Source organism: Phoenix dactylifera, chromosome 6 (assembly GCF_051530095.1).
Source record: "Phoenix dactylifera cultivar Ajwa chromosome 6, Ajwa_hap1_PhDact_Kaust_v1.1, whole genome shotgun sequence".
Classification (NCBI taxonomy): Eukaryota; Viridiplantae; Streptophyta; class Magnoliopsida; order Arecales; family Arecaceae; genus Phoenix; species Phoenix dactylifera.
The window spans coordinates 25356518-25379324 of NC_143195.1; the positions used below are offsets into that span (position 1 = coordinate 25356518).

The 22807-nt window shown below is 42.0% G+C and overlaps 2 protein-coding genes and 1 pseudogene across 10 annotated transcripts in view; all 3 read left to right on the forward strand.

The window, feature by feature from the left end:
* Window positions 1–1973, forward strand: part of LOC103718607 (pre-mRNA-processing protein 40A-like) — a 33235-nt gene extending 31262 nt beyond the window's left edge. For 8 of the 9 annotated variants that reach the window (XM_017845586.5, XM_088723453.2, XM_008807508.6 and 5 more), the window contains one exon: window positions 1323–1973. In XM_017845586.5, the coding sequence (XP_017701075.3) occupies window positions 1323–1348 (26 nt within the window). In that variant the 3' untranslated portion in view covers window positions 1349–1973. The remainder of the gene's footprint in view (window positions 1–1322) is intronic. The other variant, XR_003387806.4, reaches the window with a different exon arrangement.
* LOC149753371 (uncharacterized) lies at window positions 1409–8509 on the forward strand (annotated as a pseudogene).
* An 8855-nt stretch (window positions 8510–17364) lies between these two features.
* LOC103718608 (protein METHYLENE BLUE SENSITIVITY 1-like) lies at window positions 17365–18204 on the forward strand. The gene has a single exon (XM_008807515.5). It carries the CDS (start codon window positions 17569–17571, stop codon window positions 17881–17883), a length of 315 nt encoding a protein of 104 aa, XP_008805737.1. The 5' UTR covers window positions 17365–17568; the 3' UTR covers window positions 17884–18204.
* The last annotated feature ends 4603 nt before the right edge of the window (window positions 18205–22807 follow it).

Genomic DNA, 22807 nt, shown 5'->3' on the forward strand with positions numbered 1-22807 from the left:
ATGTATCATGTTGTAGACACACCATACATTATGCCCATGCTTCATAGGTGCTCAACTTGTGTACAAAGTCACCAACATTCTTTACAATTGAGTTAGTATCACACATATTTCACGTGTTCCTGCACTTTACTTTCTCATATCATGTTTGATCTTGTAGTCCACTGGTATTATTGTAAATCCACTTGTTAGTAACTTGGTGCATGCGCATGTTTTCATGCTGTTTAGGTATTGCCTTTTGTTCCATGAGTTTGGATCTTTCGAGTATTTTTATTCGTATGACTTTTCAACAAATAATGGTCATCAGGTTTCTTCTAAAATGTTTTAGATTGCCTATAATAATAAGCCTATTAGTTAAGTAATAATAAGATGTTCTTTTTTTTTTTCCTGTTTTCTGTGAACCAAATATATGTAATAATGATAATTTGATTATACAGGAGTATCATATTAATTTTATTAACTTTTGAGGTTCTTTAAGCTCTAAGAACCTGCCTAGACACCCAGGCGTTGCACCTAGGTTTTTCAAGTGCCCACCACCTTGGACTACTCTGGATTTTGACAACCTTGAGAAGAAATGAGTTGCATCCTTCAAAATGCAGTGGTTTTAACCGTTTTAATTATTAACAATAATTTAAAAGTATGGTGCTTTCAGGCACAACAGCCATAATTGGCTGCTGGAAAGTTCTTCTGCTTTGTCTAGTGGAGATAAAGAATAATTATTTGAAATCATGCTAGAGAGAGATGGGTTGGGTTTAGAAGTTTACTCATGGCAAGTATGGTCTGGCCCATTATTATAGGGCCCCCGCATCTCTGGCTTCATTCTAATAACAGTAAAACATTGGTTACTTTCCATAAGCCTATCCTGTCTTGAGTATGAAAATGGAATTTATGATAGACTATGTATTCATTACTCTGTTTTTCGTGTAGATTGTTTTCTTTGAAGTATTGAGTTAAATCAGATGGTAAAAGTCTTGTCCCATTCTGCAGCTTACATTTTATCTGCCATGTTGTTTTCTCATTTGAAATGGGCTTGGAAACATCTATTTCGGTATTAACCATTAATGGTTGTAATGGTGTGCTAAGGTGGACATGATAGTTTCTTATGTGAGATTCGGGTGTTGTACCCATCCATGGGTTGCATGTCAAGCTGCATGGAAAAAATTCCTTTTCCATTCTAGTATTTCCGTTTGTCATGTGGAAATGATTCTTGATGTTATATGAGTTGTTCCTAGCCCATCCTCCCAAATATTTTTAGATCTTCTTGTTGGATAGATACAATACACAGATTAATTTTGCTCAAAGTAGATGTTTTTGTTTTCTGGCAGTTAAGAATCATGTACCAGGTCACTGAGGCAAGAGATTTCTACATGTAATCTGGTGATGGGATGCATTCGTCTCACTGGTTGAAGACATGCCTTCAGCAGCATACTGTTCCATGTATCATCATTTCCTTGCTGTATTCACCCTTGACAAGGTTTAGAAGGTACCTTGACAACCATTTGTCTTGATCGAAAATCCTGAGATGGTTGAGCCCCTTTGAGGTGATTTTCTCAGGCCGCAGGATATTGCCGTTTGCTTCAGTACTAACTTTTGAGCTCGATGCCATACTTGCTTGGTGATAAAACTATAGTATTTTGTGGGGCAACGCCGATGCTTTTCACTTTGATAGCCTTTGTATGGTATATGTTATCAAGCTCCTGGAGGTGTGATGCATCTTGGCTTATCAGGTGGAGCTTTCAGATGTCTCCTATATCTATATCCTATTGTGGGATCCAGAGTTCTGTATAGCTACAGCAATTGGTGGCAGTTGTTTCTTAGATATGGTCAGTTTTACTAATTCTGATATATAGATGAAGTGATGAGTAGGATACTGCACCAGTTCTTTGAATTTGTTTGCATTTATCCAAATATTATGAGATCTTTCTGAAAGTTAATTTATATTTTTAATAACCAAGCAGCTGGGTTTTGTTGCACTAGTTCTGTGCTTTTGTAATTTGTTTTTTAATTTAGTGGAACTGCCTTTGGGAATTGACTACAATCAGTAGCTAACCAGAACGGATTCCTTGGTTATGTATTGAGTGACAGGTATTGAGTTGGATGCATTTGTGTTTTTAAAAATTTTATTAGGTCATCTTGTTTTGATGTGGTAGCTGTCTTTGATTTCTTTTGGCCAACGTAATAGAAAGCTTTTTGGTGCATAATTAGTAAAACAGAAAAGGATGTTAGATGCCACATGGTATGAGTGAAGCTGGAATTTGTTTTGGCGGAAAATTTTGGACCGCTAAGATTGATGGTTGCTTGGGAAGCCTTGGCCGGCTTCCATGTTGGCTTGCTAGAAATTCTTTTCTTCTCTTGGCATGGTAGCGTTCGGGATGGACTATTTTTCATAACAATTTTTCTGGTTTTCATTCAGTTTCGAAGGATAGGTCACCTATAATGCTGAGGTATTAGCTACCATAATGATGGACTATTTTTGTTTTTTTTTTTTTTTGATACAACGGATGACTCATATGATTCTAATATGAATACATACAAGGAAGTTAGAAAATAGTAAATTTTAGGAAGCCTTATCGGTTTCCGCTACAAAGAAAAAAAAAGCCACCTAGTCTGCATGCTCCACCTCATCGGTCCATAGGACCTTACTCGAGTGATCTATCATAAAGGAAGCTATCTAGTCTGCAGTTTCATTCATCTTTTTATAGACATGCCTTGCCTTGGAAGTGATACCTTGACTAACCATACCTTAAATATCCCAAAGCAAGGTGGTGGCACCCAACCTTCTTAGGGCGCTTCTGGATCCACCTGACCATCGTGGCCGAGTCATTCTCTAATAAAATGGCATTAGCCCTCAAAACACACTGGGCGTGAGTGAAGCCAGCCTAGGCTATCCTCAACTCTGTTCCAAGGACTGAGATGTCGAAGATCGGGCTCTCTCCATCCACTACCACTTAAAATCCAGGTCTCTGATCATAAAGCCCATTCACTCCTCTTGCCGCTATCCAATATACATCCATCAAAGTTGACTTAGAGGAAGTTTAGAGGTGGGGGTTTCCAAATGATAAACACCGTCTGAGATGATACAGGAGCAGAGGTAGAGTCCTAAATGCCTTGAGTTGTCGTAGGCTCGCTAGGCGGACCTGCTTAGATGATCTCCATAGCATGCATACGAGCCCTCTCCAAGGTAACCCTCGATGACTGACTGCTCTCTCGAAGATCTAGGAATTCGTGGCCATCCAAGTATGATAGGTAACATACATAGCCATAATCACTCCAAGTCGGGAATGATACATACTCGATCACCTCATCACTAGCTGGAGGAAGGCATCAGCCGAGGTCATGTCACAGTGTATCTCTTGCAGAATGTCGGAGAGTCTCTATACCTGCACTGCCCGATCATACTGAAAGAGGACGTGGTCCAAGAACTTCTCCGCCTATACCCTAGGCAGGTTTGTGGAAAGCTTATCCCTCGCCTGCTCAAGATTGCCCTGGTTAGAAGCCATCCCCAGGTCACCTTCTAAAAGAATAGAGCAACTCTCAGGTGAAGATTGAACCTCCAAATCCAGGCACAGTCCCGCCTTTGAACCTGCTCGCTTCTGAATAGGTCGTAGAGATACCTTACTCTGACCCTCGGGCTATAAGATGAACTCCAAACCTTCACATCCAGAGCATCACACCTCAGAACCGCCATCGACTACACCCTCTGCCAAGTGCTCATAAAAAGATGGCCGGTCCGGCTGGAATCCCACCCTCTCCTATTGGGGCGGAGAAGATCGCAGACACACAATCATTCCATGGCCTCAATATTGACCGTGGTAGGCCATAGCCTCAATAGGAGGGCATCTATCTAGGAGCACCCAAAATGTGCACACTTCGCCCATCCCCAATTAGCCATTTGGTATTGACGAGGACTCTTGGAATGTGCGCACAAATCTCCCTCCACATGAGGGAGCTCCTCCGTCTACTCCTGATCTCTCCATCAGCAGTCCATGGGCCATACCTAGTCCTTATCACCAAGCTCCAAAGACTCTGGGGCTCCAAAACCAACCTCGCGGCATATGTGGCAACCAGTGCCTCTCTCTTCCTCATCAGAACTAAATGCCCAACCCTCTATCCAGTATTGGTTGGCAAACCGCTCCCCAAGCAACTAGATGCACGCCATGCACATCACTATACAAGCCCCACAAGAAGCTATAGAACATCTACTCGATCCTCAGTAGCATGGACCTCAGAATGACAATGTTCGACATGAGGTAGACCAACATAGAGCTCAGCACCGATCTCATGAGGGTCAGCCTGCCTATCATGGATAGGGAATAGAATCTCGAACCCTCCAATTGCTCCTAGACATGCTGCATCAGAATAAGACACTTGGTCGTCCATAGTTTTCTCCTTGTAATAGGAACACTCAGGTAGTTTTATGGTCCCTCCTACTCCCTCATTCTCAGGAGCTCCCTAATAGCCTGCTTCACCCTTGGCTTGGTCTTTAGGATGAAACAAATAACTGATTTGGATAGATTCACCTTCTGACCTAATTTGGATAGACATTCCTCGTGAGAGCCCGGACCAAATCATCTACAAAAAGCAAGTGGGAGATCGGTTAGCCCCAGGGGTAGGCATATAGGCGTCCAAAGCTTAGCCCCAACACGATGCTAGCAAGGCTCAGAATAACACGTCAGCACAAATGATAAACAAGGGGACATAGGACAACCTTGCCGTAACCCAATCGTGGAACGAAAGAAAGGTGTCGACGTTCCATTGATTAGGATGGAGAAGGATGGAGCTTGCACACAGCCTAGGATCTAGCCAATCCACAGCGTGGAAGTCTAAGCTCTCAAGGGCATACTGGAGAAAGTCCCAACGGACTCTATCGTAAGCTATCTCAATATCTAGCTTCATCGCCATGAGGCTTCGTCGACATGGGGCACGCCGCAGATCGAACATCAACTCTCAGGCGATCAAAACATTATCTATAATGCCCTGACCCTCCACAAAGGCTCTCTACTCTAGGCTAATGAGTCTAGGCAGCAGTAGCTTTATCCTGCCTATCATAATCTTCACCACTGCCTTTTTGAGAGTAATGCACAGGTTGATCGGTCTAAAATGGCTAGGATCTGACGCATCTTAGTGCTTCGGAATCAAGGTGATATAGGTTTGTTTCCAAGCATTCGGCATAATAGCCAGCTTCGGGATAAAGTCTTCCTTTATCCCTAGAAGAGAACGGTGTATTGCCAGCTTCCTTCGGAGTTCGGCTAGCTCATCTGCCAACACACTTCCACTGCTATCCCCCTCCCCTGAAGGTCAGCAATGGATGCTTCCACCTCATCCAAATGCCTAAAGATATCACCCACGACCTCTTGGTACCATCGCCGCTAAAGCAACACGAGGAAGGTGATGAACGTGATAGGCGGGAAAGCATTGGATCTAGTTTAGCATGGCTAGGACCCTGTCAATCCTCTTCCACACTTTGGCCCTACCTGATAGGTTGTTGCCCCATGTAAACCTTGGCCCGGAGAAGCCAAGATCTGCCAGCCCATTGGCTCCGATGAAGTTCCAAAACTTTCTTCTCTTAAGTTTGTCAGTATAGGCCTTGCCTCCTCTCTTCTCCAAGGCCCCCTGTATATAGTTGAAGTCACCAACAACCAAGGTCCCTGACCAATAAGGTTAGTCACCTCGCTTTGAAGGGTCCTCCTTAATCTATAGTCAGTGCTACCATACACACACGATAAGATCCAAGGAGATCCATTAGGCTCGAAAACCACCATTATAACTTCTTGGGGGCAGTTGTAGAAGACATTCACTGAAGCCACACCCCACTTCTATACTATAATAATACCCCCTGCTAGCTCTAGGATTCAATGACATAAGTATTCCAAGTCACAAGAAAATGTCACTAGATTCGTAGGAGGCTGCCTCCAGAAAGACGTGTCTCACAAAGGAAGAAGACATCCGGATCATGCACCTAAATTAGTCTTCTTAATGAAGAGGTGAAGTAGAGCTTGCCGCCCCCCCCTCAGTTCTAGATAAGGATCTTCATTCCTTCTCACGACGTATTGGTGGACCTAGCTCCTCGTCACAATAGGCAACTATCTCTTATTCTCGTAGCTAGGCCGGTCCACTGTTGGAGGCCTTAGCTCTCTCCCCCAAGCCCAAAGTGCTCTTCACCCTCCTCACCGCCACATCATGCTCCCAAGGTTCGTTGGACAGGTGAAGATCCTGCCACCTCGGTCGGCCACCACCTCACCCATTGCTACCCTTGGCTAGCTCCTTGGCAGCTGCTGGTTGTGGTGCTTGCTCCACCAACAACAGGGCCTTAGCTCCAACATTCGTGGGAAGGACAATGGAAGTCTTCCTTTATCCCTGGAGAAACTAGTTTCTCTTCAACATTTAGATCTTTCATATAACATAATGAAGGGTAATATTCCACCACACATCTTTATAGGTCTAGTTTTACTTCGTTATCTAGATCTTTCCGATAACCTATTTGACAGGCATTTCTCATTTTCTTCCTTTGGTAATCTTTCAAAGCTAGACTTTATCGACTTGTCAAACAATGAGGAATTATTTGTACATCTTGATAGTGGAAAGTTTGTTCCGTCTTTCCATCTACGGTCCCTCGAGTTGTCACATTGTAACCTTGATGCGAACGCCCTTGCAACACCGTCTTTTCTTTCTTCCCAAGACAAGTTAACATTTTTTGATCTTTCCCACAATAACTTGATGGGAAATTTTTCTTATTGGTTGTTCTAAAATCTGACCAGACTAGCAGTTCTCAACTTGAGAAATAACTCAATAATGGGTGCATTTCAATTGCCAAAGCATCTAAATATGAGCATGTATGCACTTGATCTCTCTATGAATCTCCTCAGTGGGCCGATTCCTACAAACATCAGCACAATATTTCCACAGATGCTGGCCTTGAATTTATCCTCAAATTATCTAACCGGAAGTATCCCTTCATCATTGGGTAACTTGAGAAATCTAGAGATCTTGGATTTGTCCCATAATAATTTATCCGGTGAAGTACCAACTTGCCTGATGATTGATTGCCCTGAATTGTTTCTCTTGAAGCTTTCCAACAACAGCTTACATGGAAAGATGTTTGGTACAAATTATGGTCATCCTTCACTGCAATGGGTTTATCTAGATCGAAACAAGTTCACTGGAACAATGTCGAACAATCTGTCAGTCTACCATAATTAGAAATATTGGATGTCCACAATAACCAATAATCAGGTATAATTCCAGAGAGTGTAGGACTTGTTTCCAATCTGGTTTTACTCAAACTGGGAGAAAATGATTTCCATGGCGAAATACCAAATCATTTGTGTAATCTAACAAGGCTTTAAATCTTAGACTAATCCCATAATAGCCTCTCCGGGCCATTACCTCATTGCTTCCAATCATCCGAACAGCTGCATCACAAGTTCACTGGGAATGCTTTAACAAGCACAATTCCAAGTAGTTATTTCAATATTTCATCCCTTGAAGTTTTTGATGTCAGCAATAACCAGCTTTCAGGTAAACTGCCAAGACATATTAGAGAAAAACTGTCTTTGCAAATTCAATTGAAGGCCATATACCAATTGAGTTACGCAAGTTACGGTCTTTACACATTGTGGACCTTTCACAAAACATTCATTCAAGATCAATACCCTCTTGCTTTGGCAAAATGCACTTCAGGAAACCTGATTCAACAGATCCATATTTGCAACATAGTTTTGGATGGATCCTATTCAGTATGGATGGGCTGGTTGAGTTTTACTTATTTGAGATGTTGATGGTGGACCTCGTCACCAAAGGCAACTTATATGCCTACCAAGCAGATCATTTGCTTTTGATGTCTGTAATTGATTTGTCCAGAAACAAGTTGACAGAAAACATACTGCCAAAAATTGGAAATCTAAACAAGCTTGAACAATTGAATCTATTGCACAATCAGCTGACAGGTTCAATTCCTGAAACTTTCTCGAAACTTAGTTAGATTGAAAGCTTGGATGTATTACACAATCAGTTGAGCGGTGGGATACCCTGGCAATTGACTCAACTAAACTTCTTGGAGGTCTTCTCAGTTGCTTACAATAACTTATCTGGATGTATGCCGAATTTCAAAGACCAGTTTGCCACATTTATTGTGAGTACCTATGAAAGTAATATTGGATTACATGGGCCATCGTTGGAGAAGACCTGCATATCTGACTCAAGTCTAACCATGCCACCTGAAGTAGAAGAAAACCAAGATGATTGCGGCGTGGAGGATGATGCCATCTTCTTTGCAATACTTGCAGCTTCATTCGTGGTTGGCTTCCGGGGTTGTTTTGTTTTTTTGTTGTGTCATCACACGGGGCAGCATATTCGCAGTATATTGGATGATTATGTGGATTCTGTGGCCGTCTGTCCCGCCGTTGGGCCCTCTCTCTTTGTCGAGGTCAAGAAAGGAGGCAAGCTCAGGCTCGACTCCCGCTCATCAATAAGGACTAGCTTGATATCCCTCGCGGGCCCACCCCCTAGGTAACAATAGGGCCTCCAGCCGTGCTGGGCCGCTACTTGATGCTCAGTCGGCCTGATTCCCCAATGTGTTGGTCCACATTAACTTCGTCAATCACTGGACTCCTGGACTGCTTGAGGTTCGAGGAGCTTGGGCCCACATCCAATATTGCAATCTCTAGGCTGCTTGAATCCTCCCCTAGTCCAACCCAACCCTCCTCCCCGGCCGAGTCAACCAGGTCTCAGCAAGTCAAAGCTCGACCTGATCCCAAGCTCGGCCTAAGTCGTCGTTGCACTTGGGTCGCCGCCACCCCTCAGCCACCCAATCTTTTGGGGACAATCGCCGGTACGCCGCCTTTGTCGATTTTTGCCACTCGTCCGAGGTTGACGGTGAACTAGGAGAACTTGATGATAGGGGGGGAGCTCGACCGTGATAAGGAAGAGCCCAACCCCAATGACTTAGGGGTTGACTTGGTTGCCTTCCTCATGCTCCGCATCTCCTTCACTGCCCTCAGTGGCCGGATCAGCTAAAGGTCAAATGTGGGCTTCTGGCTTTGCTCATCCAAGCTAGTGTCATGCTCGCCACTATTCCCCTGCCCTCCGCCCACCTCCACCACCATTGGAATCGGGGACCTCATCCGATCTGGCACATCCCCCACCTCCATCATCGGCTCCGATGCTGAAAACTTACATTCATCAACCGCATGCCCTATTCGTCTGCTTTGATAACAGAAGACCGACACATTTTTGTACACATACGAATGCCAAAGAACCCTAGTTCTCCCCTTGATCTAGATCTCCTGCATCAATGGCTCAGTGGCATCGATGGCCACCTTAACCCTAGCGAACCCCGACTTCTTCAGCTGGTCGGTGAAGCTGTCCATGGCCAGTGGTCGGTAGGCCGCCGAGGCAATCTGCAGAATCATGATTTTGTCACAATACTCTCGTGGGAGCTTCAACAACCACACCACCGTCAATTTGATAATGTCTGATTCTGGGATGAAATCAGGAGCCCATGGCTCCACCGCTAGCAACTGATCCTCAACCACCCAAAGGCCCCCAGAGAGGGCACTATCTCGGTCTTCCTCTAACTTGAACCTGATCACCAGGTGGTCAACAGTGATGGAAAATACTTCTACCTCATACTATAGTTTTTCATGCACCACCACCTCCCAGGCCACCCACTCTACCGGAAGCCGTCGACCGAGGCTTTGGACAATGATGAGCACCTTCTCCCAAGCTTGCCTGCTGGCCTCGATCCGCTCCTCCCGCAACTCGAGGACCACCGTAAAATGTCTGTGGAGGTTCTCCACCTCCTCTAATATCCGGTGGAAAGTCCACTCTCCCCACTCGCATTGTTAAGACCCTTGTCCTCATGTGGTGGTGGCGGACTCTGGCTCCCTTTGGCGGAGGAGCCACCCGAAGCCTTCACTCCTTGGTCACCCATCTGCTTGCACTCAAAGTGTTCAATGGAAGTTCCAAAAGATGCATGAAGTTTAATGCAATCGCTTACCAAAGCATAGGGCTCAATTCTGCAAATAGCATCAATACAGAAAAGGCTAGGTCTAAGTGGGACTTGTACCATTTAGTACCTGCTTGACTTGATGATAGGGGTGGTAATGCTTAACTTGTTTAACCTGTCTAATTTGATTCAATTCGATACAGGCCGGGTTGGGGTTACTTATTTGATAAAATGGTCAAGTTTCGATTGGCAGATTTTTGATCTATTTTGTACCTGACTTGATCTATATTTGGTTCGACCTAACCTAATTGCCACCCCTACCTGATAAGGGGGTGTGTATCCTGACATGGGTTTGTTCTAATGGAGGCTGAGACTTTAATCCTTTTGGGTCCAAAGAAGTGAGATGAAATTGAGCTACTTCCTTTTGAGTTTTTCTTCTTTATCCAAGTGTTGACAGATCTGGATAGAAGAAAAGAGGACAGAGTTGTTAGTTTTCAATTTTTCCTTAATTAAATTACTCGTGTGTTTGGTTTTCTCGAGAAACCAGGATTTGCAGTAATGCATAAAGCAACCCAATTGTCATAATATAATGTCATCAAATTATGATGGCATCCTCCTAAATCCTTAAGGATGCACATTTAGCCATTGAAACTAACAAGTCGTCGTAGCCATAGCACGATATTCATCTTTAGTTGATAATCTTGATGCAATACTTTCTTGGTCTTCCAAGATATTGGTTAGACCCCAAGTAAGGTGTAATAACCAAAACTCGAACGCCTTATCATAGAACTTGTCCATTCTGAGTCGTAGTAGGCTGTAAACTAGTACAAGGGAGAGTCCTTTGAAGTTCCTTTCAAATATTGAAGCAATCTCATGGTAGCTCTGAGATGTAGTTTTCTTGCTTGGTGTACTGTTTACACTATTCTTTTTTTTTTTGGTAAAAGAATAGGAGGGGAGGGGGAGGGACCAGCCCACCCGCGTAGCAGCCCCATTACTGGGCCCCCCTTCCACTAGGAAATGTTCGATACAGGTCGTAGGTTTTGCGTGCCTTCCCCGACCCGTGGGCTCATCCCACTGGGTTCACCGCCTCACGTGTGGGTACGTCACCCCAGTGCCACCTTGGTACAAGTAGAAGGAAAGCATAACCGCCAACAAGCAAGCCGGGCGTGGGGCATCCGGTCCCCTAATTTAATTGACGCCCGCGCGTTTCGAACCCGGACAACTTGGGCGGAATTATCGCCCCCTTACCATTGTCAAGACTATCAAGGAGTCCACTACGCGATGCTAAGGAGCCTCAAAGTTTCCCAGGCTGGGCCATCATGCAAGTTTTTCCAGGTTTGCATGGAATTGAAGTCTTCGATGATAAAATGGACACTACTCTTGTTCGAAAGCATGGCTTTGAAAGCCATATTCCTTAGGCGGAGTTGATCCATTTGTTAGTCAGTTTTTTGTAAGATATGGTCATTTAGTTCAAGTTCTACATAGACAAAAGCTGACATGATTTATTGGAAGCGGTTACCTGTCAAGTGGATATGGTGTTAAGGCCACTAGTAGAACGACACAAAACAACTTTGCATTTGATAGCATAACATGTTGAAAAGATGCCTCTATTATCGTGAGCCAATATAACATGCTGCAACATGTCTCGATGCATACTGTGGTGAACCTAGTTTACCATACCTCTTTAATTGTTAAATTGGCCTATCAATCATGACAAATGTTAGGGTCATCGTGAAACTTGACCTTTGATTTTCTTCCCACTAGAAGGATAAGACGAAGACTATCTTGGAGAGTGCTTGGGATTCATAGACTAAAGTGAGGAGGAAATTATTCCACAAGTAAATGTGATACCGTGCCAGACCAAATGAGGAGTCATTGATGCCTCGGTCGATATTAGACCCAGGGCTGGCCCGACTCTTAGGCGACTAAGACAGTCGCCTAAGGCCTCGGCCTAAAGAAGGCCTCCGAGCCACCAAGGTGGTAGTCTAGTGGTACTGGGCAGCAATTCTAACCACAAGGTCCCAAGTTCGAATCGCTGCGGCGACGATTAAATTGTGGATCGGAGCTCACTACTTTGGCCACTGCTTGGACTTGTGGTGTAGGACCGCTCTTGAACCGCTCGTAGCCGGAGTGGTGCCGGGTGTGACGTACTCACACGTCGGACTCGAGCCAGAGCACAGAAGAGTAGCTGAGCCGGGCCTACGGGTGGGGAGGGTATGAGTAAAACCGGTCGGGGTGCCCAACACACGGCCATTTCTGCCCGCATCGAACATTCTCCTGGCGGGGCGGGGCCCAGTGGGGCTGCTACGCGGGGGTGGGCTTATCCCTTCCTCCCCCCTACCCTTTTTTACTAGCAAAAAAAAAAAAAAAAAAAAAAAAAAAAAAAAGAAGGCCTCCGACTGCCCGCGCTCCCCCTTTCGCCCCTCCTCCTCCATCCCCTTTTCCTGGGAGCAGCGCCCGGGGATCCCCAAGATAGCCGGCACCCCCAAATCCCACCCCTCCGCTCCCCTCCTCGGCTCCTCCCTCCCCCCCTCCGGTCCTCCTCTTCCGACAACTTTCGGAAGACGCGATTCAACGCCAGGATCGACGTCGCTGCTGTCGATCCTTTCGCGGCGCCCCTCGCCGAGTGCACCAAGGAATTCTGCCCGGCCGAGACGGAGGAGTTCTCGCAGAGGAGCGAGAAGGCCACGGTCCAGCATGGAAGGCGACGGTCTGGTCGGGTTGGCTAGATTTACTCTCTTTCATCTCCGTTGGTAAAGTTGCCTCCTCCTATTTTTTTATAAACTATGCCTCTATAGGAAATTGTATCCTGCACCGCGTCTGCGTGCACATTGGCAATCATCTTGTCTCCTTCCTATAGGCATCATTCATTATTCACATATTTTGGTGATAGACCCGACAACAAAAATTCATAGTCTATCCCGTAGAGCTCGAGCATAGATAGAATATAGAAATATTAACCATCTCATCTTATGCGTCAATTTGCACGCTGTAGCATGGTACGGATAGATGTGCGTTGCATGGTTTGGGGCTGTCTGGTGGGAGTAGGGTTGGCATGGGTTCTACTAATGAGTTCACGTATGACAGTATCTGAAAAGGGAACAAATCAAAACCATGGAAATCACCTCTTGCCTCTTTCAGGGGTTCGAAATATTCCATGTTGAAAAAAATTATAGAGTAGAGAAGTCTCACCTTTCTGGGTAAATGCATATTGATCCTCCTCTCTCGTTTTTTTTCTTTTTTTCTTTTTGCTTTTCCCTACTTCTTCGTTGTTCGTTAATATAAGTATTTGAATTTCTTCGATTTGGGTGCTTGGAGACAAATTTCGTCACAAAAAGGTTCGACCGAACTTTGGTAGATTTGGTCTTGGTGATGTGCCGAACTTGTGCTTTTTGTCTTCTTGATAGGCATTTTGGCTTTCTGGCAATTTCCATGCTTGCTTACTAATCTTTTTTTTTTTAAAGATTTGCGTCAATTCGAAGAATATAAATTATTATTTGATGTTGCCATAAATCAATTAAAATGTCTTCTTTCTTATTTGAAAAGTTATAAGAAAAATGGATCCGTGTCTTCTTTGATTTCATCTAAAAAAATTGCAAATAAAATAAAATAAAACTACATTTGGTAAAAAATGTGTGACTGTAGAAAAAAATAATTTGATAAAAATAGTGATGATAAGACAACAAGATCAACTGAAGAATCTTTTAAAATTAATTACTTTTTATATATAGTACATCAAGCTAGTTTTTTAATTCAAAAATATGTAAACAATTCACCATATATGAAGATGTTTTTGGTTTTCTAAATGCATGCATTGTTTACATGATATTGTTAACAATACATTGCTTCTACTGAAAGAAGTTTTTTAAAATAAAAGTTGATAAAATCTTATTTGTAGTCAACTATGTCACAAGAAAGATTAAATGGATTAGCTATATTATCGATTGAAAATAGTATTTTAATGAATCTTGAGTAAAAAAAATTTGATTAGTAATTTTGCATCTCAAAAAGCTAGACAAATTATTTTTTAAATAAATTTTTAAAATTATTTTGCACTTAATTAAATTTTTTTCATCATTTTTCAAAAAAAAAGAGCCTCCCTTAATGATTTCACCCTAGGCCCCAACTGCATTGGGCCGCCCCTGGTTAGACCAATGTGTGAATCCATGATTTCTGGCCATTTTGAGTTACAAGATTGTCAAGAAAAGAGTCGGTGGAAACATGCCGAAACAAGTTTATGCTATTATAGTCGGTCATCCTTTAGTGTTTGTGGGTGAGGGCAGTACTATTATCGCATTGTGATACTATCTACCTTTGTTGTTAGGGTTGGGGGGCAATTGCATCAATCGGTACCTCCATTTTTTTCTCCGGATATCATAAACACAAAGTCCATATAATGGAGGGCAACCTTATAGGGGTGTATTTTTTGGAAAAGGTTTTATTTAGTTTGGAATTTGATCATTCAGATGATCAAGTATCCTCATGCTAACCATGGATAAAGTGATTTCGCGCACTTGAAAATTTGTAGATGGATAGAAATGGGAGTCCTGAGCTCATTCCAAAAGTGGAGTCATGAATAAAGTGAGCAATATTAGTAAGGCTGCAAATGGGTCGAGTCACAGGTCCCAACCCTCATAAGACCCAACGCGACCCGAATTTTTAGGACCCGCGAGGCCCGGTCGGGTCCTAAATTTGGACCCGTTCTATTTTTCGGGTCAGGTCAGGTCCACCCAATCTCGACTCGGACTCGGACTCGACCCGACCCGACCCATTTTTTTTGCTTGATGTTATTTACTATTATATAGTGTAATTTTGAATATCAAAATACATAGGCTCGGATCCGACCCGACCCGAATGACTCATCAGGTTAAAATTTGTAGGCATGGATCCGACCCGATCCGATCCGATTTTCAACTGGATCGGATCTGAATCCAAAATTAGAACCCGAACAAGAAACCGGGTCGGATCGGGGTCACTCAGGACCCGACCCGACCCGACCCATTTACAGCCCTAAATATTAGTGACTGAATAAAGTACATGGCAGTGATTGGCCATTAAAGAAGAATTCATTTATTTTTTGATATATTGTTTTTATCAAGAAAGCCGATACATCAATTTAATACTTTGTCCAAAGTTTCCAAGATGAGAATGCTCACATGTTCCTAGCTATGTTCTTGATTTGCTCATTGTAAATGTACGGCCATCTTGTCATCCTCGCTTGTCCTATAAAGAAGTTATGAAAGTAGGAAAATGCTATCCTAGAAAATCGAGCTTGTGCTTCATCCAAAGCTTTGAACTTCACCTCTTTATGTCATCCTCACTTGAGCCTTCAATTTGTCATGAGGCTCAATCAGCTGGGTTTCCAGAAAAGTAATTGGGTGCTTAGTCGACTGAATCTCATCCTAGCGGTCATCGTAGACGTTTTTGCTTGGTTTAAGTTCATCTTCGAGAATGGATATAACAAACTCGAGCTTCTTTTTTCGTGAAAATTGTTGCTTAAATAGACTTTCAAAGCTTTAATATATAGTGGATCATTTTTCGCAATTATAATATCATCTACGTGCACAAGTATGATAATCGGGAAAAATCCAATGGTGTGAGTGAGTAGAGAATAATCAACTTGAGATTGCACAAAACTTGCAGCTAATAGACTCGTGAGAACTCAGCACACTATTCCGAGAAGGTTTATTTGAGATTGTATGATGATTCATTGAGCCTATATACACAATGCTTTCCCTCTCACGATCCGTTTTTGTCAGGCTAAGAGTCCAAACCCATTCAAATATAATCACAATCACTACAATCGACCAATGGTCAACCTTAATGAGTTCATATTGTAGTGCCTTTTAGTCCACATCCGCTATAGTCCAGATTCATTTTGATACCATTTGTCACAATCTAAGATCTTATCTAAAAAGATTAGTTGGAGGGTATTAATTGGATTTCTTAGCCCTGTATAAGTATTCAAGATCTTCTCAGCGAATAGCCGATGGGAGATAAACACACTTCTGCATGGATCCTCATACATATGGATATCAAACAAATAATTCATGTTCAACCCATTGTTCAAATTTATGTTGGAAACAAATTTTAGAGGCCGGACACAACAACCAAAACCATAATAGTAATCATAGGCCGGTTGTGGATTGAATAATACCTCATAATGAGACTTGTTCTGCAATAGAGTTGTAGTTACAAGAAGGTAAAAGAGAAAAGCTATGATAGCATTAGAAGGAACTGTAATTGTGAGTTTAGCATATCAATTCATACACATGCTATGTGTCTGTATACAAGTTGTCAAATAATCAAATTCCAAGCTACAACAACATTGGCAGAATTATATAATGATAGTACAAGAAGGTAATCATGGCTATGATAGGAAAGTAATCAAATTTATCTCAGCCATACGGCTTGGCAGGATCTTCTCCTTCTCTATGTTTATTGGTGACGGAGAAGATGGAACAGGGAGAGATAGCCTGATTGCCCTCCAACACACGCACAAAAGGAAAAAAAAGGATAAAAACACTACTTGTCTTTTAGAGTCATGCCATAATAGAAAACGTGCTCTTATGCTGTGGCGCATGATTGCTCGTGAATATGGGGCATTCTATATTTTATAATTGGATGGTAATTTATGTGGCCCACTATATCAAAACTATATTATTGGACTCCATAGTGACTCTTAAATATTTTGTATTCAGACACTACTATATCAAAATAATATAATATATCTGATTTATTAGAAAGAAGGCAAAATGATGGCCCCCATTTGGACTGAAGAGGGATATTTCGGTACAAAGCAATTGACTTAACCAGTGGGTAATTGCTAAATTGGAACCTAACTCGCCAACACCTTGGCCATGATGTGGACCACGCCCATATTGGAAATGGATGGCAGGATGCCGAGAGCTATCATATCACCTCTCCATCCCATTAAATAGCCTATGCTACCCTTCATCAATACCATATTCTTACAATTAAAACCCATTGTAATTTTCCCTTTTATATCTCTAATTTAATATATATATATATATATATATATATATATATATTTATTTATAAGAGAAGGGAGAGGTCTATGTTCATCAAAGTCTAAATTTTCAGGTACAAACCATTTAGGATTGAGTCTAGACACTCTGATTGCTAGATCGAGATGCAGCATTCCCCTTCGACCGTTGGATCGTTTAATGCACAAATCTCAAAGCAATAAATGGACGATCCAATGGTCGACGGGCGCGAAGGGAGGCGCGCACCCGCGACGATTGCCCGCCGGTTTGGGCGTAGAAGTGGGGCTCGGCACGGAGGAAATAAATAATATTATAAAAGATAAGAAAGAGAAAACCACGCTCTCTCTCTCTCTCTCTCTCTCTCTCTCTCTCTCCAGCGGTCTATTATATCCATCTCCCCTTTCCCCCCCTTCCACCCCCAGCCCTCCCCCCCCCCCCCCCCCTCTCAAAGCAGCCGGGATTAGGGTTAGGGTTAGGGTTAGGCTTTTGCTTTTTCTAGCGGTCTGTGACGGAAGAGAAGAGATCGATCCATCCCTCGATCGGCCGATAGATAGGTAATAGGGGGAGGAGGGAAGAAAGGAGGGAGAGGAGGAGAAAAAGGCCTCAGCAGAAGCAGAGATGACGGGGAAAGCGAAGCCGAAGAAGCACACGGCGAAGGAGATCGCGGCGAAGGTCGACGCTGCGACGACGAACCGCGGGGGCGGGAAGGCCGGGATGGCGGACCGGACGGGGCTGGAGAAGGGGGGGCACGCCAAGCTGGAGTGCCCCTACTGCAAGATCACCGCCCCGGACATCAAATCCATGCAGATCCACCACGAGGCCCGCCACCCCAAGCTACCCTTCGACGAGTCCAAGCTCAACAACCTCCACTCTACCCACGGCGCCGAATCCTCCAAGCCCCGTCCCGGCGTCCGTGGCTCTAAAAAGAAGTGATCGAGTCGGCATTTCATCGAGCACCTGGTCACCAGCAGGTATACTATACTATACTCTCGCGTCGCGCTCCTCTGTTGCCTTGCTTTGGTGCTGGTGGTTCTCGCTTCTATGGCCGGCGGGCTGTTGGTGACATGCTATTATCATGATGATGTCTATGGTACTAGATCTGAGAAAAGGACGATCTTTTTTCTTTTTTTTTCCTCCTGTGATCCTCTCTGTGGTACTTTTACCTTAGAACGTAGGCACCTGCAGGTACTCTTATGGTTGCTGGAGACTTTTGTGAATAATAAATTTGTAGTAGCTGGATGCGTGGTGACTAAATTTGTGTTATTATTACTTCTTGTTCTGATTTTTTGATGCCCTGCCCTCTGTAATTTTCTCCGGTGATATTCTACTGGCTTATGCTGCTTCTTCTTCTTGTTGTTTGGGTAGAAATTTTACTCATCCTCGAAAGAAATCACTGTTGACATTCATAACGCTACATGCATGCAATTTAATTGGGAATATGTGGCAGTAGATCGATCGAAACAATTACTGAACCATTATAATCATTATATTTTTAGATTGTGTTCAACACAGAACCTGGTGGCTTGAAGGAAAATTATCCAAGATGGCAATAAAGCATGCAATGTTATATGGTATCCAAGGAAACTAGTTGAATGCAGCAACAATAAGAATGCTGGACTTTATGTGTGGTAAAACTAGGAAGGATAGAGTGAAAAATGAGTATACCAGAAGAGCTGTAAGGGCCGCACAAGTTGAGAATAAGGTGATGGAGAATCAATTGAGATGATATAGGCATGTATAACAATGATTTAATGGTACTCCCACAATGAGGGATATTTTAATTGTTGTTGGAGGATCGAGAAAAGGTTGAGAATACCTAATGCCACATTGATGGAAATTGTGAGAAAAGATATGGAATAACTTGAAATAACATCAGATGTAGCCATGAAGGGTAATGCTTGGCAAATGAGGATCGATAAAACCGACCTGAAATACTTGGGACAAAGCTTGGTGGTCATGGTTATGATTTTTCTCTCTTGAGTTTCATTAGTCATCTGTATTCAACATTCAACTACCAAAATTTTCCGAAGTTGAATAACTTGAAATAACATCAGATGCATTTTTTCTATCTCACCTAATTTACTTCATCTACCTTCACATGTCCTTGCTTCCTAAAATCTTTAGAGCCCTGTTTTGCTGTACCCTCACCACAGCATGATGCACTTTTGATATAGGCTACTTAGGATCAATGCACACAGAAATATGCTTTTGCATAATCTCTGCTTGTTTGATTGGTGATCAGTGTCTAGTCAGTGTAATGCCGCCTTCTTTGCATAACGTGTGTTGGCAGGATTTCGTGGATCTTTATATTGTTCTCTTCAGTATCTATCACTTCAAGTTCTCTTTACAAGAAAAATAAAAAGTTCTTACTCGTAACCAGTAACACCCATTTTATCTGGATAGTTTAAAATTTCATGAATGTTTATTTTAATTATTTATTGTTTTGTATGACTGTTTGTTGGTGTTGGTGATGAGATGAAATTAATCCTTGCTTTGTTGTTTTATTTTAGAAGTTTAAGAGGTTCAAAGCAGAAGTATAGTTTATTTCACCCTTTATTGTTATGTGAGAGACATTAAGTATACTGCTTTCTAAAACAGAGAAGCTAAGTGGGCATACAGGTTCCATTGTGATGCCTTTAGTGACTTTCTCAAACAATTCTGCAGTGGATGTTTTCAACCTTTAGTCATCATGCATGGCACCTGAAAAGTATTTATAAATATTGAGGCAAGACATAAACAAAAAATTATCTTAAGTACCTGAGGTTATTAGTTGTTTGGTAAGTAGGATTTCTACTATTACTTTGGAGCTTCTCTAAAACATGTCACCCTTGGTTCTCTCCATGTGAAACTTGGGTTGTGAGCCAATTCAGGTGCAATCATTAAATTTGGATATATGAAATAATTTGGTTACTAAATTCATCCTTTAATATGCTCATGGTGTGGATTGCAGTGACAAATTAAAAATTGTGCAAGAGAGCCATCTAGTGGTATCAAGAGAGATTACTCAATAATTTGTCAATTCAGATCAAAATCATTAAATTTGGATGCATGTAATCTTTTGGTTAGCTGTTCTCATCCTCCATTTAGCTCATGGTGTTGTTTGCAGTGGAGAATGGAAAAATTATGCATGGGAGCCTTCTAGTGGTATCAAGAGAGATTACTTTAAGTTGCAGCATTGTAGATAAAACAGTTAGAGATGGAGTCTAAGGTCTTCACGTTGAAAAAGTTATAAGCTAGAAGTAACCCATGGGCCGACCTGGCTCATACTCGATGAGTGTTGCAGGCTAGCTCAGTCATACTTGAGGGTGACTCGACTACAGTGATTGGATGGATTCAGAGTGGCACCAATGACGCTGGAGGGGGCCACCCCTTGCTTCGGAATATTCGGGCTATGATGAGTGGTGGTGTGGCCATCCTGGCCAAGCATGTCTTTAGAGAGGTAAATGGGGCGTGGACTGGGTGGCTTCATATGTGGCCAGTCACTCCGGGGGCACCCTATAGGTTGGAGAAGGGGAGTTGCATAGAATGCTCCGAGATTTGTTGTTTTTTGACTTTATTAGATATATCCATACTAGAATTGCATGAATCATCCGTTTCAGAAAAAAAGAAGTAACCTTTACCTGTAAAGTGGTTGCCAATATCTGGCTAAAAAGTAGTTTGTTTATGTTGTTGGTCGGAGATAAAATATGGACTTGGCTGTGTATGAGGCAGAAGTTTCTACATGTTAATTTACGTAGAAGTCTCTTTGATGTTGAAGGAAATTTTGCGGTGCAAATGGATTTGAAATTGGGAAATGTAATTCCTAATTTTTGTAACAATTAGTTGGTGCTTCAATCTTGAATGTCCTATGGAGTATTAGGTTTGTGGTTGGTTGATTTCACTCAAAAAGGGATCCTTAAAAGTGGTAGAGATGTTAATCTGCCAATTCTTCCAGATATGTTTTACAATAATACTCAAAAGGAGATTTCAGAATTCGAACTGGTATGATTTTATGTTCGTGGACTGATTCTGAAGCCTCTTGCCAATTCACTAGTATGCTTTGTTTAGGGTTGTCATTCTTTGTTTCTGGCAATAGCTCTCTTTTGCGTGATAACTGAATTTCCTATTACTGGCCACTCGCAAATTTATAATCCAAGTAAGGTGCCTAAACTGAATATAGTTTCATGCACTAAAACAATTTAAATGTAGTATGTCATCTTCAAGATTGGATAATCTTTGGTGATCTCGTTGTCAACTAGTTGATGCAAAATGGATTTGTGGACCATTTGCAGACCTATTTCCTTGTTGGAATACTACAATTTAGGACTGGTGAGATCTTAAATATTTACATAGGCCGATTACTTGAGGGATGTTGAGAGTGAGTGTATGGAAGTAGTTTATGAATGGCGTAAGAGGAAAGTTGATTTGGGGGTCTCCTACTTATAAATGTCAGCACTGGAGGAACACTGAACAATTGCCTAGCGCTTCGGGACGTCTAAGCCTCCTTGCATTAAAACTATAGTTAGGAAAATACAAGTTGGCAACCAAAATTTATGAAGAGATTTACTTTTCGTGTGATATTTTAGGATAGATACTACTGCATGATTTGCATCAATGATTGCTGAAGAGGTCTATTTGATTCACGTAAGGTGACTTAAGGGTGGCTCCAGCGTAATGTCATCCATATTCTAGTAGGTTTCTGATCTTTTGATGGATTATTGCTTACGGGGTGGTGACTGCATGTTGTATGTGGACGATCGCATGTTAATATCTGTGCACAATCATATGTTAATATCTTTTGACAGTCGCATGTTTTTCCAGTGACAGATTTTCTAGCAAATTCTGTTCTCTAGTAATGTGCCCGGGTCTCTTTACATGTTACATTGAATGTTCCCCCTGTTATAAAGGTCTTGCAGGCTTTCTCAAGTAGTTTTGAAGCCTTTCCTTCTTGTTCTTTTGTCCAAGCATTTTATTCTGGAAGTTTTCAGCCAAATTAGAAAGTTAAGAAGCGTCAGGTGCAAGTTCCATTAGACCTAAATGGAGCCACGCATACGAAGATTGCTTCATTGGAAACTGGCTTTATATCTTTCAGCTTGTTGGACCTACTTCTCTAGGTTGATTGGAATGATCAATGTCTTAAAACTTTGGGTTTGGTTTCGGTCCTCTCGGTACAGTTTTGGTTCGGACAATTTCTCGAGTTTTGGTAAAAAAATATAAGAAAGCAAATGCAGCATTTTATTTTATTTTAAGTCATCTAGAATCATAACTTATATAATTTGAGTACGTTTAGGCTGAAACAAAATTTTGTTTCATTAAGCATATCGCATGAATGCGCTAATACATTGAGTAAAATACTAAATACCATATAACCATGCATAAACTAAAAAGACAAGCACACAAGAAGATTAAATTGATTACAAGTCTCATTCTACACTCTCCAAAATAATGTAAAAACTCCTCGATGTGGATATACCTATTCTATATGTTACAATGTTGTTTATAACTTGCAAAAACATTGCATCTTGTCTTCTACAAAAAAAAAAAAAAAAAAAACAAAGTTTAGAGGAAAATAACACGGATTAAATAATTAGGGCATTGTATGAATGAGTGGTTGAATTATACTAATCATTTTGAGGAAGAATTTACATATTTATTAAAAAATAAAAAAAGTTTCTGCCTCCTGAAACTGGTTTTTTTTTTTTTTTGTGATAATAAAGGAAGCTAAACCAAAAAAAGAGTGACCCATGAAACTGGTTGATTATAATCATACTTTTAGCATAATGAAACGTGGAGAGCTTCATTATATATATTATGAGAATTGGTCCAATTGGGTCCATCTAAGGTTGAAGTCGGCAATGCCCCGACTTCAATCGAGAAA